At 46.4% G+C, this 19,916-nt stretch overlaps 1 protein-coding gene across 10 annotated transcripts in view; it reads left to right on the top strand.

Moving 5' to 3' along the window:
* Positions 1-19,916, top strand: part of PTPRU (protein tyrosine phosphatase receptor type U) — a 372,040-nt gene that overhangs the window by 184,769 nt on the left and 167,355 nt on the right. For all 10 annotated transcript variants that reach the window (XM_053398507.1, XM_053398508.1, XM_053398511.1 and 7 more), the window contains exons 3-7: positions 1,925-2,196; positions 3,768-3,849; positions 5,132-5,247; positions 6,652-6,826; positions 8,068-8,361. In XM_053398507.1, the coding sequence (XP_053254482.1) occupies positions 1,925-2,196; positions 3,768-3,849; positions 5,132-5,247; positions 6,652-6,826; positions 8,068-8,361 (939 nt within the window). The remainder of the gene's footprint in view (positions 1-1,924; positions 2,197-3,767; positions 3,850-5,131; positions 5,248-6,651; positions 6,827-8,067; positions 8,362-19,916) is intronic.

Genomic DNA, 19,916 nt, shown 5'->3' with positions numbered 1-19,916 from the left:
TTCCATTGCCTTCATCTTCCTGTAAGCCATCCCTTCCTGTCAGCCAGGCTTCAACTGCTGTGCAGTTGCAGATTTCTCAGGACTCAGTAGACTGACTGAAGTCACAGTCACACTGTACATTTAAACCACTACTATACTACTTCAAACAGTATAGCGTGTTCTCCTTCATGGAGAGCACGTGTTGCGGTGGGGGCCGCCAGGAGACTCCAAAGTTATGGGGCGGGCTAATTGACCGTTGGCCACTGATGCGATTGGGCTTCCCTTGTCGTTGGGAAGAAGTTAATGTTGCCATTTGTTGATTGACAGCCAGAAATGCTAAAACTCCTTGCACGAGGCTCAGGCTTCCTCTTTTCGCCCATGCAACGGATTGCCCGTCCCCCCTCCCTAGAATTAGGGTTGTTCGCTTGACCTTGCTATGCCTGTCATGGGGCCGTCTGCTCTTGGGGCGGGGGCCCGGTAGGAATTTTGTCCATCTGGCTGATTGGCTGGGGCCATTTGGTTTTTGTCTACTGCGTAGTAAATTGTCACAACTTGTAAGGTTGTGGTTAGGCATTGGTTTATGGTTTGGTTGGCTGAGGGGCATGGATTGGCTGTGCCTGCCCCTCTAATGCTGCTGCTGCAAGGGATTCCGTTAAAGGAATCGGGGGCTAACTATTGCTTGTCCATCCTGTCAAGGGGGCTCGGGCCACTGCAAGAGCTCCTGGCTGCATTTGGGGTGGGCTGAGGGCAGGTTCCCTGCTCCGTCGCTAGCCCCAAGTGTATTCTCCTTTTCTGAATTTTGCAGGCGTGTGGAATGTCAGACTGTCCCCCACAGTGGGGGCAGCTAGTCGCAACCAATGCCTAAGCAACCACTCACATGTTTGTATTTTAATAAAGTTGTGGCCAAAATTATGCCAAAAACCTTAAACAAAAATATTGGTGTGATGTGTGAGTTATTGGGGTGGTCCTGGGGACCTCGACACACAATGGTTTCCCCCACAGAATCCTGGGAACTGTAGTTTAATAAGAGTGCTGAGAGTTTTTTGGAGACCCTTATTCCCCTTGCACAGCTGCAATTTGCAGAGTGGTTTAAAAAGCCCTCTTTACAGGGAACTCTGGGAGTTGTTCTCTGGTTGTAATTTACTTGCAGCAGAAGTGGGACTAGTGCTTCATTCCCAAAAAGAGAGAAGAGCTGTTGAGGCTCTGATCTGTGCTGTCTGTGCTCTCTCTCTCTCTCTCTGTGTGGGGGGAACTCTGTGGTAGCTTAGTGGTTGGGGAAAAATCCTCTGCATATGCTCCAAGATGCTGTCTTTGCGATTGTTATTTCTGCTTAAGTATTCTGTGCCCTGGCTTCACTAACTGATCTCAGGCTAGATATTTTTGCTGTTGTCTTGGTGTTCCTCAGGTAAAAAAAATGGACCAATGTCTTCTACGTTCTATAAATGAGGGGTGGGGAACCTCTGGCCCTCCAGATGTTGTTTTGACAAATATAGACATTTTTGCAAGCAATTTCCCTCAAATATAATGCATTTTTGTATGTTATTTTCCACAAATGTAATGCATTTCGATGCAGACTTCCCACTTAATATGTGCATTTTTGTACATGTTGTTTGGCTGCATCCCAAAATTTGGAGGAACACGCATTTCATAGGATAACGTTTTGGTTTGTGAATCGGTTCGAGAAGTGAGAATTAAGTAGTTTCTCACTGAAACTTAAACAGATTCAAATTTCTCCTCCAACCCTAATCCTGTAAAAAACTAGCCTTGACTCATGAGACAAGGCAATGGTGTTTATCAGATGGGCAACGTACCGGGTGGTGTTTGAAGTGGGGCAAGCAGGCAAAGTGATGGGCAACCCACATGAACCACTTGTTATCACAAACCTAGTCTCTGATGCATGCGCTGCTGAAGGAACGCTCAATAGTCTCCTCTCTTTTTGTTGCAGGGTCCTACCTGATGGTCAACTCCTCTCAACATGCTCAGGGTCAGAAAGCTCACATCCTCTTCCAGACGCTCAGTGAGAATGACACCCACTGCCTCCAGTTCAGCTACTTCATGTACAGCCGGGACGGCCACAGCCCAGGGACCCTGAATGTCTATGTGAAGGTGAATGGAGGTCCACTGGGCAGTGTGGTGTGGAATGTCTCTGGCTCCCATGGGCGGCAGTGGCACCAAGTGGAACTATCTGTCAGCATGTTTTGGCCCAATGAGTACCAGGTGAGTGGAGAAATACTTTTCAAGAGAAAGCTTGAGTTCGGATTTCTCTGCTACGCAGGCACAAGGAGGCTAAGAACAAAACAAATCATGCACTCTGTAATTAATCTTTTAAAAATTGTACTTGATCGCCACCGCCATCATTTATTTATTGAATGTATGAATCTCTTCCAGTGAGACACCCTGAAGTGATTTACAGTGTTTTAACATATGTAAAACAGCTTCTTGCTTTTCTTTGTGGACTGTGTAGAATATCCTCATAGGCCCTCAACATTTTATTTCTTTAGACCGGGAATGGGGAGACAGTGGTCCTTCAGATGCTGCAGAATGCCACCTCCTATCATCCCGTCAGCACAGTCATTTGTCAGGGATTATGAGCATTGGAGTTCAGCAATATCTGGAGGGTTACAGGTTTCCTGTCCCTCCTTCAGGCAATTGGCCACAGACCTTCTTTCAGAAAGCCTTTGGTTGGCTTTTGTTCTGCTTTTAGATTTTTAACCTGATATTTTGCTGCTGGATATGGTAATCTGCTGCAGGTTTTTGCTGCTATGATAAGGAATTTTCTATTCCAATTGTTATTCCTGGTTTTGTTTTTTTTATTTTTTTTTATTTTTTATTTTTACCAGTGTGTATTAATTCTATGGTGACCTTTAATTGATTTTAACCTGTGGACTTTAGGTATGGACTAAGTAGGTTATAGATAGGCAAATCAATCAATCAATCAATCAATCAATCAATCAATTAAATAATGGATGATAGCTCAAGTTCCTTGGAGGAAGCATGGGATAAAATGGTATTATTACAGTGGTACTACTGGATATGAACTTAATTCATTCCGGAGGTCTGTTCTTAACCTGAACCGTTCTTAACCTGAGGTACCACTTTAGCTACATGATTTCTGTTCTCATCCTGAAGTAAAATTCTTAATCCGAGGTACTACTTCTGGGTTGTTAGTGGAGTCTGTAACCCGAAGTGTTTGTAACCCGAGGTAACACTGTATTATTATTAGTAGTAGTAGAAGTAAAATAGATTGCTTGATACAAACCCAGAGATGATGCTTGTGGAGTTTTGAAATGTTCTGTTTTAACTTAAAAAATAAAATTACAATCAACCCTATTTCCACCTCCATGGAAGTAAGCCATGTTGAATTCAGTGGAAGCGGACATATATTGGATTTTGCTGTCCCAGGGCTATAGCATTTCCATGAAGAGTGCAGAATGTATGGTCCACCAGTTGTTTCCAGATTCCATCTCCCATCATTCCTGATCATTGGTCATGCTGAACTGGAGCCGATGGAAATTGGAGTACAACACTCCCCAGAGGGCCCTAGGTTTCCCAGTCCCACTCTATTAGAATTCTCTGGGAGGGACTGTGGCTCAGAGGTAGAGCATCTATTCTACAGGTTCAATTCCTGGCATCTTCAGGTAGTGCTGGAAGAGAACCTTGTCTTAGACACTGGAGAACCATTGCCAGTCAGTGTAGACGGTACTGATGGACTAATGGTCTGGCTCAGAATAAAGCAGCTTCCAGTATTCCTGACAGGGTTTATCTATATGTACCTGATTCCTTCTCAGGTCCTGTTTGAGGCAGTGGTCTCCAGTGAACACAGAGGATACCTAGGATTGGATGACATCCTGCTCTTGAACTATCCCTGCTGTAAGTATTGCTATAGCCTAGGCCTGGAGATAGGATTCATCTGCTTAATTTATACATCCAAACTCTCTGGTTAGTTTGTGAGCTACTCCTTTCTTTCCTTTCTTTCTCACATTGAGTCCTTTTGTATTTTTATGTGTTGTTCTTCCTTTTTCCTCTCCTCTTGCCTGAATTTCTATTTTGGAACCAAATAGAATTCCATGTGATAGTAATGCTCACTGTTTCTTCTGTAATGCCTTTCATAAGTGCTTGAAGCGCTTTATATTATATTATCTCAGGGCTAAACAGTTGGAACAAAATTATAACACTCACGGTTTTCTCCGGCTAAGTGCTTCTCAGAATAGACCCACTGACATTCAGTTAGTCATGTCCATCCATTTCAGCGGTCTATGCTGAGTAGGACTAAAGCTGGATACAACCTTGGATAATTACATCATGCTTTTTTGTAAGTGCTTTATATTTTCTGTCTTGGGGATAAACATGTGAACTTTGGGTCAAAATTAGGGCTAGGTCTGGGTAATATATTGTCCAAAACTGGTTTGAAGTCCATATAGTGATATCAGTTTCATAATTTTTGACCTGGCAATATACCACAAATCATGATGTGTGTTAGGGCTAGCTGATATATCATCCAAAACTGGTTTGAAGTCCATATCATGATGTTGGTTTCATAATTTCTGACCTGGCAATATAGTGTGTGTGTGTGTGTGTGTGTGTTTTAAGCAGAAATCACAACATGGGGAAAACTCTGAAACCAGCCAATGCCTCTAACAGAGCCCCATCCTTATTTCCGACATCGTGATATATCATTTGGTGAGGCAATTTTATCTCAGCTCTACCAGTGCTCTCCACATTCCTCACCACAGCCCTGTAAATTTGACCAGGATAGCTATGCCCATATTACAGAGGAAGACTGAGAAGGCCTAGCTCAAGACATTTTGCTGCCTGAGCTGAAGGCAAGATAGGATCCTCTCCAAATTCCATGCACTGTAGCTGACTGGACTGCAGCTGGATCTAAGGAACATAGGAAGGCGGCTTATACTGAGTCACATTATTGGTTCATTTAGCTCAGTACTGTCCACACTGACTGGCAGCAACTCCCCAGGATTTCAGGCAGGAGTCTCCCCCCAGTGCTGCTTTGTAATTCTGTGGGTTCAACTTCGGACCTTCTGCATAGCATCCAGCTATATAATGTGTGTATGAGAGGAGGGGAGGGGAGGAAGGGAGAAGGACATTCAGTTCCAGGGATTTCTATGGGTTTATTTCTCATTGCATATTTTGGCAGCTAAAGCACCTCATTTTTCCCGCCTGGGTGACGTGGAAGTGAATGCCGGTCAGAATGCCACCTTCCAGTGTGTTGCTTCCGGCAAGGCTTCTGAAGCAGAGAGGTTCCTTATGCAGGTAAGTGGGGTTGGAGGTTACCAAGATTACTGCCCAAAGAACAACCTGGGATTTCTCTGTCCTGTTAGTTCCTGGTGCCATTTGGTTGATATAACTACAGAAGTATAGCATGTGCCCATTAATCCTGGAAGAGAATCAAAGTTAGGTAAGAATTTGGCTTGCCATCCAGTTGTACTTCAATGGCAAACTTCTTCCTATCATCTGTCAGTTGACCATCTTTCAGCTTGGACAGAAGGATGGCTGTTAGGTAAACAATTTCCCGAAGCCCAAACAACCGGTTTTAGGCATGCAGGAAATGTTATTTGCTTGTGAGGAAGAGATATGCTTCTTTTTAGCTCGCCCAGACACCCTTTGCCTCCATGTTTAGCTTGTACCATTCCACAAAGAAGTAAGCATTCTAGTGCAATGAACATTACGTCATAAAGTGAGGGCCCATGAAAGACTAGGATTGTGATAGGACTGAAGTGACAGGAGTATGTGTGTCTGAGTGTGTGAAATTCGCTACACTTCTGGGTGGGGAGGAGTTGATGGCATACATCTTTCTGACTGGGGAAACAATGTTTGGTTGGCTGATATTACAGAGGGCGTAAAAGATTGGTTGCATGTATGTGAGGGTATTGGCGGTGAGCCTTTGGCTCAAGTGGCAGTTAGGCATTGGCAGAACTTGGTTTGGGGGAGGGGAGGGGCGGCCATCACCTGCCCCTCCAATCTTAAGGATATTCCGTTAAAAGAATCCAGGGTGTAGATCTTGTCACGACCCCATTGGAAACCCTGAGGGAGCTTGAGTTGGTTTGCATCGACGGTGCTCCCCCTATTGGTGGTTGAGCCTTACAGGACTCCCTGCATGGCGGGCAGGAGTCAGATATAGTCAGTGCCTAAGCCAATACAATTCCAGTGCCTAAGCCAATACAGCTCACATTCTGTAACCAATAAAGTTGTGGCCTAAATTTGCCCAAATTTGATTGGCAATATTGAGATCAGTATATTCCCTGCATGATCCCCAACTGGTTAACATGCATCCACCAAGAATAACTCTCTTTTAAAGGGTGGGGAAATGAGAGAAATTACACAAACAGGGCGGTGGGGGGGGGGACGACGAAAAAGCTTGAGGGGGAGATTGGAGAAGACTTTGATACCACCCTCCAAAACTCCCCCTTTCATGCTGAAAGTGATCACCCATGAAAATGTTGTTGCATCCTAGATTAAGATATACTTCTCATGTGTGACCTTGTAGGCAAGTAGAGAAACCACAGCATTGGGCACATAATAGGAAGGCATGGGAGGCACATGGAGTAAAGGGAACTGTGTGCAAGAGCCAATGAGATCTTAGCTCCGCAAGAAACGTAAGAGAATCCAATGACTTCTTCCTGATGAAGCCATTTATTCTTGTTTTTTGGATGGCAGAGGCAGAATGGAGCAATTGTCCCGGCAGCTTCTGTGAAACACATCAGCCACCGGAGATTCCTGGCTTCCTTTCAACTGGATGAAGTTTCCAACGGAGACCAGGACTTTTACCGTTGCGTTACCCAGTCTGGCAGGGGCTCTGGTGTCTCCAACTTTGCAGAACTGATTGTGAAAGGTATGCAGCAGTGACTGTCAGGAGGGTTGACTTTGGCTTAGGGCTTAGAAGACAGACCTGGAAAGCAAAGAACTAGGGGAGGATTTGACTCCAATTCAGCAGCGGATGCTGGTTTTGCCAAGCCCTGCAACTCATGTCTTGTGTCACTGAACCAAAGCTCTGAGAAAAGTGCTTTGAAGCTGGGAACAGACAGGCGTGACACTGCAGAGTCTTGGCTGCTGTGCACACGTAGCAAAGAAACCCTCCCAAACTCTCGGTGATGGGTGGATTTCGCAAGCCAGTGAACACAAACTATTAGAGGAGGGGGAGGGAAAGCAAATAATCTGCCTTTGCCACATGTCCTTTGTTCATTTATTTTGACAGGTGCAGCTGAGTGTCAATTATTTTAGATGGAACACTGCGGCATCTTAAGTGTACCCATTTGCTTTGACATTGCTGAACTTTTTTGGGAGGGTGTGTGTGGGGAGGGTGAAGAGGGCAACAGAAGAGGTATACAATGAGCTCCATGCCACCTTGATTGTGCTTAGACTGAGCCATTACGGGGAGCATAGAATCTTCAATTTGGAAGAGACCAAACCACTGGTACATTATTGATACAGAATCATAGAAGGCCAGTGACAGGGATCAATGGCTCAAGTGCAGAACCACACAAACCTTGAGGTTTCACCTCCATTGCTACTTTTGAGAAGATAAGGAACACTGGGAACCTCTTTTTAACCACCAGGGGAAACTCCTGCTGTTTCTTACCACATGCAAAGCTGTGGTCCCTTGTCTTTATAGTTATTTATTAATTAAATTTTTATACTGCCCTTTACCTGTGGATCATGAGGCAGTTTAGAATATCAAAACACAAACACACATTCCATGGTAGCAAATAGAAAGAATACCCCATCTCCCAGGTTCAAAAGGCCGTAGATTGTTTAATTATCCAAAGGCCTGGAAGAAGAGGAATGTTTTTGTCTGGTGCCTAAATATATGTAACAGAGGCGCCAGGCAAGTCTCCCTGGGGACAGCATTCCACAAGTGAGGACCCACCGCAGAAAAGGCCCTGTTCTCCTTTTGCCACCCTCCAAGCCCTTCATGGAGGAGGCACACAAAGAAGTGTCTCAGATGATGATTGTAGTGTCTGGGTCAGTTCTTATGGGGACAGGCGGTCCTAGTAAGCCACTTTCTTATTGATAACCATCTGAAGCTGGTGTGATGGTCTCTTCTAGTAACAACTTGTCTCTCCTTTTGGACAGAGCCCCCTACGCCCATTGCACCCCCACAGCTGCTGAGAGCAGGCTCGACGTACCTGATCATCCAGCTCAACACCAATTCCATCATCGGAGATGGCCCCATTGTAAGGAAAGAAATTGAGTACCGAATGACCTCTGGGCCATGGTCGGAGGTTCATGCTGTGAACATGCAGACCTACAAGTTGTGGCACTTGGATCCAGATACGGAATATGAGATCAGTGTCCTGCTTACCCGGCCAGGGGATGGAGGGACTGGCAAACCTGGGCCTCCCCTCATCAGCAGGACAAAGTGTGCAGGTAGGAGCTTTCATTATCTTGGTTTACAGTGAGCTTCCTTGTACCATGAAAACCAGTTGCCGTACCACCCCAAATGCATCTTCTACAACAGAGCAGTGATGAGTTGCCTACAGGGTAGTATTCATTCTTGCCCATGGGATCAGAAGATAGGAAGCTACTACATACAGAGTTAGGCTATTGTTCTGTGTCACTTGCTATAGTCTACCGCAACTGGCAGCATAATCTACACAGACCAGGAGCCTTCCCCAGATCTACCTGGAAATGCTGTGGGTTGAAACCTGGACCTTCCTCATGCAATTCAGATGCCCTGTCACTGAACTATGGCCCTTCCCTCAAAACACAGACACATTAGAAGCTGCCTTATACTGAGTCAGGTTCATCTATCTACCTGATTAGTGCCAATCTGACTGGCAGCATCTCTCCAGGGTTTCAGATAGAGGATATTCTCCATCCTACCTGAAGATGCTGTGGGTTGAACCTGAGACTTCCTGAATACAAGGTAGATGCTCTACTGCTGAGCTACAGTCCTTCACCTGCACAAAATATTGTAATTCCAAACCTCATGCCTACTAGCTGATTTCTTTTTTCTGTGCGGCTCTGCTTCCTGCGCTCTTAGCTGCTAAAATCAGCAACTTGCAAAGCTGCCAGCCAGATGCAGCCTGAAGAAAAGGAGGGGCAGGACTGCAGCTTTGTTTTAGGTGTTTGTGGCTGGGACCATAGCAAAAACAAAAGGCTCGAGGCAATAGCAGTTTGTACATTGATCTAGCAATGCTAAGCATAAGCGTCAAGCATTATCCATCCAAAAGCCCGTGCCCATGGAAAATTTCCAAAATGGCTTTGGTGATGTGCACTTAACAAGTGATCACTGGAAAGCCCAAGGCATGTCGCCAACACCTGTGCAGTTTAATTTAATGAAGATGGTCAATGGACCTTCAAACTGAGGGAGTGAGGACAGTAATTCAGTGGTAGTGCACCCGAGTTTGATCCCCCACATCTCTAGTTAAAAGGGTCAGGTAACAGGTAAAGATACTTGCTCTGCTCTGCTCTGCTCTTGGCAGGCTGCTGCCAGTCAGAGTAGACAGTAATATGCTAGATGAGCAAATAGTTTCACCTGTTATGAGGCAACTGCCTTTGTAACTAAATTGGAATTCTAAGATCTTTAAACTCAGCATAGCTATCTGAATTTGGATTGCTCCAAATAATGGCCAAAGAAATGCTCCTTGCCAAGGTCTACCAGAGTATGGCATCAAGAGAGGTGGGGCAGGCAGAGAGAAGTCTGGAAGAGTTAAAGGGTCAGGATGAGAAAGGGAGTGTGTACAGTCCATCATATCTTATGGCTCATTCACAGATAAAATAATGGAATTGTAGAGTTGGAAGGGATCCTGATGGGCGTCTAGTCCAACCCCCTGCAATGCAGGAATCTCAATACATGGTCCCCCATCCAATTTGAAACCTTACTGGATGCTGCTTAGCTTTGCAAATGTGCTAGCAGGTGTTTTTTTTTTATGCTGCAGTCCCCTATGTTGCACTGAATAGGCATGGCTGTGGCTAGTTGCTATTCAGTCTGCTGGCCTGGTCAAGAGGAGGCTCAGACAGCAGCTTGTGTGTTCTTCCTCCTTGGCACTTTGAGAATCAATAGCTGAGTCACTTTGCATTTTACAAGTGTTGTGGTTCACAAAAGTGGCTTAGTCTGGAAGCTGACAGTAGGGATGTTCTTTGTTTGAGGCTCAAGGAAGCTATTTAAGTACCTGTCCGTCTGTCTACCTGGGAAGGTATTATGAAGTTCCTTAAGTCCTTGGCTGTCTCCAAGCTGGATGTGTTTACTGTCACTGATGCCTGCAATTAGGCAAGTGTTAATGACTAACCTGAGACAGCACAGGGAAAGAGAGAGAATCTTTCCGACAGAAGCCGGCTCTTGTGATCCAGATTTACAGTTGTGTTCACCAACAGGGGCCACGTTAAACTGATAAATGATCATTGCTTCAGAAACCGAGTAAAGGAACAGTCACAGCTTGTTGGCAGCAGGTTGGATTAATAAAAGGCTGGGGATGAAGTGGTTTATCAGCCGCTGGTGCCCATGGTCTATAATTTATGGCTAAGAGTATTCATGTTTAAATTTGAATGGGTTTTGGGAAGATGGGTAAGGCTGCCCCGGTGCCCCAGGCAGAAAGGGCAAGGGAGGGAGCTTCAGAAATAATATACTTTCCTCCCAAGAACTAGTACCTCCTAAAGGGTTGCTCCATTTAGTGGGGAGACCCTCATCATCCCTCTCTTGCTCTAAGGACATAGCTCCCCCAATTTCTTATGAGTAGAAGGATGACCCTCTGATAATATTCCCATCTCTTTCACAGCATAGAAGTCAGTGCCTACAGAACTGTACACATGTCTTTTATACTGGCACTTCCACCCCCTCAAGTAGATGGAGCCAAGTGCAGTTTAGGCTTTGCCAGGCTGCATTAGGCTTCAGATGCTTCCAGCTTTTGGCTGAGACATCATCTCCTAAAACTCATCCAGTAAGGCATGCCGAGAGCTATCCAGGGTCCTGATCTGTTTAGAGATACCTGCCTGGACTTGTTGATCTTTGCCTGACCTAATTTCCCCCCGCCTTTTGCTCTGACCTGCTTATCTGCACTGATTTGGCCTGTTTATTACTACAACCGCCCTGTGAGTCCCAGGGCCACAGCATAATAGGATAGTACTTCGTTCTATATGCTGAGAGTACAAGGACAAGGCTTTTCAACATTTACATGCAGCCGCTGGGAGAGATCATCAGGAGGTTTGGGCTGGGTGTTCATCAGTATGCGGATGATACCCAGCTCTACCTCTCTTTTAAATCAGAACCAGTGAGGGCGGTGAAGGTCCTGTGTGAGTGTCTGGAGGCAGTTGGAGGATGGATGGCGGCTAACAGATTGAGGTTGAATCCTGACAAGACAGAAGTACTGTTTTTGGGGGACAGGAGGCGGGCAGGTGTGGAGGATTCCCTGGTCCTGAATGGGGTAACTGTGCCCCTGAAAGACCAGGTGCGCAGCCTGGGAGTCATTTTGGACTCACAGCTGTCCATGGAGGCACAGGTCAAATCTGTGTCCAGGGCAGCTGTTTACCAGCTCCATCTGGTACGTAGGCTGAGACCCTATCTGCTTGCGGACTGTCTCGCCAGAGTGGTGCATGCTCTGGTTATCTCCCGCTTGGACTACTGCAATGCACTCTACGTGGGGCTACCTTTGAAGGTGACTCAGAAACTACAACTAATCCAGAATGCGGCAGCTAGACTGGTGACTGGGGGCGGCCGCCGAGACCATATAACACCGGTCTTGAAAGACCTACATTGGCTCCCAGTACGTTTCAAAGTGTTGGTGCTGACCTTTAAAGCCCTAAACGGCCTCAGTCCAGTATACCTGAAGGAGCATCTCCACCCCCATCATTCTGCCCGGACGCTGAGACCCAGCGCCGAGGGCCTTCTGGCGGTTCCCTCATTGCGAGAAGCAAAGCTACAGGGAACCAGGCAGAGGGCCTTCTCGGTAGTGGCGCCCGCCCTGTGGAACGCCCTTCCAGCAGATGTCAAAGCGATAAACAACTACCTGACATTCAGAAGACATCTTAAGGCAGCCCTGTTCAGGGAAGTTTTTAACGTGTGATATTTTACTGTACTTTTGGTTTCTATGGAAGCCGCCCAGAGTGGCTGGGGAGGCCCAGCCAGATGGGCGGGGTATAAATAATAAATTATTATTATTATAAGGACGTGAAGAATCTTCTAATAGGCTTGAATCAAAAGAGCAGCATTGGTTGCTTAAACACAGGCATTACATCAATGGAAAGACAAAACTCAACCAGATATTAGATTACCTGGATCTTAGATTTAGTGGACCTGGAAGACAAGGAGAGAGTAGCATATAAAAATCTAGGTATGGAAGAGAGGTGTAAAGAAATATGGGCACATTTTGTGCAAATATATGCAGCATTAAAAGAAAGCATTATTACAGACCATCTGGTATGTTTTCTTTGTCCTTCCCTCTCCCTCTCCTGTTCTTTCTTCATCTTTATTTTCCCCTCCCTTTCTCTACCCTCTTCCCTTATTATTCCTTATTTAATTATCTGTCTTTGGGGAAATAAGGTGGCATGTAGGGATGTTTAAAAGGCTCTTTTGTAAACTACTACTAATACTCCAGGATTGTAGGAGCATGTGGGGCTGCCCTGAGGTAGCTACCTTATACCAAAACAGATCATTGATCCATCCAGCTCAGTGTTGTCTATGGCGCTTGGCTACAGCTCTTCAGAGTTTCAGACAACCTGGAGAGGCCAGGGGTTGAACCTGGGACCTTCTATATGCAAAGCAGATGCCCTACCACTGCACTACTACTTTCCCTTCACCCTTTGTTTGTCCATTGGTCCTGACCTTTGTTTGAGCTTGTTCCTTAAGCCTGGCTCTTTTGCTTTGGACTTGCTCTTTGCCCCTGACTACTTCATTGTCCCATGGCTTCTGGTTTCTGGCTCACCTCAGACTGTTGCCCACTGCCCGGCTCTGACACCAATGAAGGTCATACAAACACAGAAAGCTGCTCTATGCTGGATCATACTTCTCTATTTAACCCAGAATTGTCTATTCTTGCTGGTAGCAATTCCCAGGGGCTTTATCCATCATCTGCTATCTAATTATCCCAACAGGAGATACCCAGGATTAGATCTGGGCTGTTTTGCATTCAAAGCAGGTTCTCTGCTACTGAGTTATGACCCTTCCTGAAATTGCTGCTGGATGCTATCAATTGCTCCTCCTCCTCCTCCTCTGTGCCACTGCTACTTGTTCCCTTACCTGCTCTCTCCATTATTCAGGAACTGCTGGATTTTTGTGCAGCGCCTCCATCTGGGTAACCCTCCAAACTGCAGGTTGCAGCTTTTCAGTGTTCTCAGCCCCTGTTCTGACTCCATCCACTAGGCTGGCCATTGTATCCTTCTGGACAGGAAGGGGTGTAGATGGGTTTCCTTACTTCTTTACTTGCACAACAGTGTCTTCTTGAACTCTGGTGTTTCCGTGTGTGTGTGTGTGTGTGTGTGTGTGTGTGTGATATTCCATGAGCCTGACTTCTGATTTCCTTCCCTGCCTCCTGGTTTTCTCTATGGTTCTGACTTATTCCTCAATCCTGACTACTGGTTTTGCCTCAGAGCTCATGGCACTTCACCCAGGTGCCTATGGTCCACCTCTGACATCATCTTCTCCCTCTGATCCCAGTCCAGCGATGTCTGCTTCTTGCCATGCAGCAGGTGTGGGAAACCTTTGGTCCTTGGCATTTTGCTGAACTACAACTGCCGTCAGCCCCAGCAAGCATGGCCAGCGTGGTGGAACAAAGGATCCCCACATCTGCCATGCTGAAAACCTGCAGAACTGTTTCCCTCTTCCCTGAGTTCTCATTGGAACAGAAAAGAAGACGAAGAAAGTCTGTGCTTGGAAGGCAGCAACAGCGCAAGGTGTCTGACCTCCTTTACCTCTCTTAAAATGCTACACCAGTCTTCAGCCTTGGGTGAGAAACTTGTCAGTGACAAAGATGGGAAATGGAACTAATTTCCACCATTGAAAAAAAGAAAGGAAAGGAAACCTTCGAGCCCTTCTAACCTAGACACTGAATTTGCAACTCGCGGATGTCTGAGTCTCTGCAGCTACAGGAAGTGTGTGCTCTGGTGGTTAATAATAGTGTCTCTTGAGTTGATTATGATAGGCACGCTCTCTTGTCTCCCTGGGCTGTGCATTATGATTCCTTTTAAGATAAAAGTGCCCTCAGTAGGGGAAGCCATGTCAGCGGGAACTTGGGGAAACTGTTTGCTGCACGCGATGGGGGAAAAATGGGCAGAGGGGGCTCTGGAACATTAACTGCCGCAAACAGTGCCAGTTGAAGTGCATGGCTCTGCCTCTGATTGACTTTCCTCTTTTCTTTTTCGGCAACGACCTCCTGCAGCATTTGCTCTGCTGTATTGTTCCCTAAGCCTTTCAAGCAGGCTGCTGGCTCTGTTGATGCAAATCCCGTCTCTCTCTTTCTCTCTCTCTAGAGATGACTCGAGGCACCACTAACTGGATTGCCATAGTGGAGGCATGACCCGAATTGTTCCAGGTGTCTCAGCTGGGAATTCCCAAGTTGAGCTTGTTAGTGATTCAGGCTTCATTAGCAGTGCTTTCTGCTCTTGAACTCTGTCCCTTTGTTCCAAATTCAGATCCAGGCCACTGCCTCCCCTCAATGTTCCCTAGTTAGCAAACATGACCCAGACCTAGCAAAATTTTTCTAGCAAAGCTTGTGCCCTGATAGCTGGGGCTGTAGCTCAAGCGTAGAACATCTGTGTTGCATGCACAAAGTCCCACATTCAGTCTCTTGCATCTCCATATAGGACAGGGCTTGCCTGAAACCCTGTAGATTTGCTGCCAGCCAGTGTAGACAGGACTGAACTAGATGAACCAGTGGTCTGACTTAGTATTAGGCAGGTTCCTAAGGTTCTTCAGCCTGGTCTCCCTACCCAATGTTTTGGACTACAACTCCCATCAGCCACTTCAGCATGGCCAATAGTCAGGGATGGTGGGAATTTGGAATCCACAACATCTGGAAAGCACCAGCTTCAGGAAGTCTGCATTGAGAGAACAAATGTTCTGCCTGCCTGCTTAGTTTGGACTATTGAGTCATATTTGGAGCAGTCAATAATGAAAATAATTTTATTATTTATACCCCACCCATCTGGCTGGGTTTCTCCAGCCACTCTGGGTGGCTTCCAGCACATAAAAACATAATAAAATATCAAACATTAAAAACCTCACGATACAGGGCTGCCTTCAGATGTCTTCTACAAGTTGTTTAGTGCTTTATCTCCTTGATAACTGATGGGAGGGTGCCACTGCCAAGAAGGCCAATTGATGAGAATGATGGCCAATTGTCATGGCTCAGGATTCCCTGCTCCCTTCTATAGGAGGAGAGGGGCTGGGTAGAGATGGCTTTATTTCCAGAGTAGTTTAACAACAGGGGCACCAAGTAGAGGAGGTGGGGGGGCCAGCCCCCCAAAAAAAATTCAGATGAAAGGGCTACCCCCCAGTGTGAAGTAACTGTATAGGAACTTAGCTCTTTACTGAGTCAGAGTATTGGTCCACCTTGCGCATTATTGCCTACACTGACTGGCAGCAGCTCTCCAGGCTTTAAGACAGGTGGCACTTTCAGCCCTATCTGGAGATGCCAAGGGATTGCAGCAGGGACCTTCTGCATGGAAAGTAGCTGTTCTGCAACTGAGATACCCCATTCCCCCCAGAATGGGAACATAAAATGCTGCCGTATTCTGAATCAGACCACACATCCATCTAGCACAGTACTGTCTGCACTGACTGGCAGACTTTCAGACAAGTGACCTTCTCAGTCCTACCTGCAGCTTCCAGGGGATTGAATCTGCTTGCAAAGAAGATGCTCTACCTCTGAGCTATGCTCCTTCCACTTTACGGATCTAGGCACACACCTGTCTTTCTGTTTTCTGTATTCTTGTCTGGGCCTTTGTCTGTGCTCATGGAAGTCCCCTCCCACCATTGCCTGTCTCTCCGCACCTCCTTTCTTCATCTCCCCTTTGCTCTCCCTGTCTGTCTTTTTCATTTTATTTCTGGTCAGTCCCCTGTCACATGTTCACTGATCCCAACATAGTTCACAGAGTGCCGGCACCTTGCTGTCTCTCTCTCTCTCTCCCCCACTCCCACCTTCAGTGGAAGTGCAGATTTGCATTTGATCAGCGAAGGAAGAAATGATTGCTGTGGGATTATGTTCTGCACTCCCCTCATGACAACTGCTGGGCTGCTGCTGCTGCTGCTGCAGGGACAGAATGAGAGGCACCCAGGAATTGAATCATTCTAGCAAGGGTGCCTGGCATTGTCCCCTTGCCTTGCAGGGACATCTTGTTCTCTTTGGGTATCCCAAAGGGAGGCTGAGGATGCAAAGGCATGTGAGAGGATGCTGGGAGCAGAGTTGGCTTGCCCTGTTCCTGTCACTTTGCTCTTCTTCTCTTGGGGCACTGTGTGTGCGAGAGAGGAGGAGGCTGGGAAAATCTCTCTGAGGTTCCTGACTGAACTGCCATGACCTTGTGGACAGTGCAGGGCATCACTTGACATGACATGTTGCCTTGCAGCTCCGGTGCTGCATAAAGGGAGCAAGCTCTACACTGACAGCATCCAACATCCCAAGGTCGCCCTAATTGGCTCTTTGGAGGTCAAGGATGCTGCCTTTTTATCTATTTATTTTCTTGAGCTAGGAGTGGGGTGGTCTGAGGTGGTTAAGAATGCTGTCTCATCCATCTGCAAAGTCACAGGGTGTGTTGTGTCCCACTCACGCCCTGTCGGGACCACCCTGGAGTCAGAATTGTCTGAGATCCTGGAGAGGGGAGATCCCACCGCTGGACCCAGTGCATTCCAGGTTCATGACAAGGCAGTGGACTCTGACAGAACACCCATCCCCAAATCAACACCCTGGTACAGTAGTTCCCAAACCTTTTCAGGGCACCACTCATTTGTTCCATAATTTCATCTCCACTGCCCCCTACCCTATAAAAAGCATTCAGAACAGCAGTTTGCAAACTCTACTAAGGAAGATTAGAATACAATAAAATTCAAAACAGTAAGAATTAATTCCATGTTTATTCAAAATCCAATTACAATTATTTAGTTTAATTAATTTATCAAAACCAATGACCTTGATCCAGTGACACCAGCTTTTCAAAGTCTGATAGCTATTTACACCTTGCCTCTTAGTGCTCTCTTGGGTAATACACCCCCCTAAGGGTACAACACACTGCCCTGGAAGATGTCCCACCTGTGATGTTACTGTCATGACACTACCTGGAGTGTTTGCAGACTTAGGGGGCTAGATGTCCTCTTGAGTTCTTATGCCTACCAGCTGCTGAGCTTCACACATGCCCGTGGGATGAGGTGGGTTATAGTTCAAGAGAAGAGCACATGCTGTGCATGCAGAAGTTCCCTTCTTCAGTTCTTGGCATCTCCAGCTAAAAAGTGGAGCAGGTTAGCAAGTGACTGCAAAGTCAGAGGTCTTTGAGAGCTGCTGAGAGTCATGAGTAGGCAACACTGATCCCGGGAAACAAATCATTTGACTGCATGAAGCATTTTTCTGTGTTCCACTGGAAATGAGTCAGGTCCAAGGCTAGCATCAGAAGGTGCAGTGCATACCTGCCAGCACAAGACCTTCCTTCTCTGAGCCCTCCATGGGATGAAGTGAGATGGTAAGGAACACCAGGTGTCTCCCACTGATGCGCCAGAAAGAGGTGGAGGCAGCAAGGTCAGCTGCTGCCAAGCTGTTGGTGGTGCAGTGCTTCATTCAACTCATCTCCTAGTCCCACATGTTAGTTCTGGGTCTTTGGTTAGATAGCTCCCATGCTGGAGCAGCTCCTGCCCTGCTGGACAGCTCCCCAGCCTTACAAAGAGCATGGGGAAGCTGAGCATTACAGCAGTATGGCTCTTGTGTCTCCGGTTACCAACCTCTCTATGTTTCAGAAAAGTAGTACAGCTGCTGGAAGAATCATTGGGCATTGAGAAGTGGTGCATGATATGAAAAGTTCCTCCATCATATGATTTGTTGACACTACATAGCAGCCTCATGTGCTCTCTTGTGGGATTCATGAAAGCATCTGGTTGGCCATAGTAGGAAACAGAATGGATTGCATTGCATTGCATTGCATTGCACTGAGAGGGAAATCTAAAATCTCCCAGTTTGAGTCATTTTCAAGTTAGGCGTCTGTACATTTCAAGCAGTATCAAACAGTCATGGCTCCCCACAAAGAATTGTGGGAACTGCCATTTGGGTGCTGAAAGTTGTTGTTGTTGTTGTTGTTGTTTAGTCGTGTCTGACTCTGTGTGACCCCATGGACCAGAGCACGCCAGGTCACTGATGGTTGTTAGGTGACCCTATTCCCCTCTCAGAGCTATAATTTCCAGAATAGTTTAACAATCAATTCCTCTTCCTAGGGAACTCTGGGATTTCAGGGAAGGACTGTAGCTCAGTGGTAGAGCATCTCCAGGTATGGTTGGGAATGCCACCTGTCTGAAACTCTGGAGTGCTGCTGGTGGCCAGCGTTGACACTACTGGACCAATGGTCTAACTTGGTGCAAAGCAGTTTCTTATTATGTTAATTATAGTTCTCAAATTGGGGGACTCCTAACAACAACTCAGTCAGCACCCTTCAATAAATACAATTTCCTGGATTTTTGGCAGAAGCCGTGACTGGTGGCATGATGCTGCTTTAAATGTATAGTGCAGATGGGTTTTAATTTGAGGACTAGGGAAGAGTTTGGTCACCTCTACTGGTAGCCATTAATAACTGCTGGTTTTCAGGAGCTGAACATATTCAGACAAACAAATTCAGAGTGCAACTTTTGCAGCACTTGTAATCAAAAACCCTCCTTTCTTCTCTTCTAGTGGAGAGCAAAAAACTTTCCATAGTGGCAGAAATTCCTTCTGTACAGTAATAGCACCATTGCCTTTTTCAGATGCGAACAATTACCAGTCTCTACTGGAAGCAGCCCTTGAGCACAGGGAGATTCCCCCTGCGCTGTACCATGTTGCCGGCAGTGATTGACACGGATTGAGTTGCTGCACCAGGGTGTACTACAGCTGTATCGGCAGCTATAAGCACAGGCAACTTTTGTAGTGGTGCTAATTGTATGGATATATTCAGCAATATTAATGTTTTCAGACATCCTTGTTAGCTGATCTTTGACTGAAGCACTTGCGAGGCTGCTTGCATTGGCCCAGGGGTGCCAGGCTGTCTGTTTGCCACTGATCATTTAAATAACACTGAACTTTAGAAAGGAGATTGAAGCTTCAAGACTGGCACTCTCTCAGCTCTGACTTGTGCTGTTCCTGAGAAACCATCCAAGTGCATTGGCCACGAGTTGAGGATTTGGGGTGGGGCTCTTCTACACATGTCAGATGTGGACCAACAATTCCTCTTATGTGGTATTGATCTCCTTCCATCAATTTAATTTAGGCCCATAATCTCTTCCCACAACATCCAGAGGCAGGGAAATCCATAGCTGGGCTGACCCTTCTTTGTTCCCAGTATAAGATCCTAAGAAAAGGCACGCTGGATCAGGCCCAACACCCATCTACAGGTAGTCCAGCATCTTGGTCTCTCCCAGCAGCCATGGAAATTATCCTGGATCCTGAGACACCTGCTGCCATCACATGATGGCAATAGGCCCAATCTTAGTTGCTGCAGAGCTAGGATAGTGAAAATGTGAGCCCTGGACAACACAAGCAACAAGGCTGAGGCTGCTGTAACAGCTGCATCTTTCCATTAATCCTTGCATCTTCTAGTCAGGGGTTTGGATTGCTCTAATAGTCCCACCTCTTAATCTAACTGGCTCTGGATGTAGCCACTACTTGGTTAGGAGACTGTGTGCCCCATATATACCACGCTGAGCATCATGCAGTATGAGCAGGACACCCATGTAATTCTCAGCACCGCAGCTGAAATGTGTTCCTCGTTAGATTGGTATGTAAATTGTGGAGCCTGCAGTTGTATCATCTCACTTAGGCCTGCAA

The sequence above is a fragment of the Podarcis raffonei genome, chromosome 8 (genome assembly GCF_027172205.1).
Source record: "Podarcis raffonei isolate rPodRaf1 chromosome 8, rPodRaf1.pri, whole genome shotgun sequence".
NCBI lineage: Eukaryota > Metazoa > Chordata > Lepidosauria > Squamata > Lacertidae > Podarcis > Podarcis raffonei.
The sequence above is the reverse complement of the archived record's forward strand: the minus strand, read 5'-3'. Positions and strand labels throughout refer to the sequence as shown.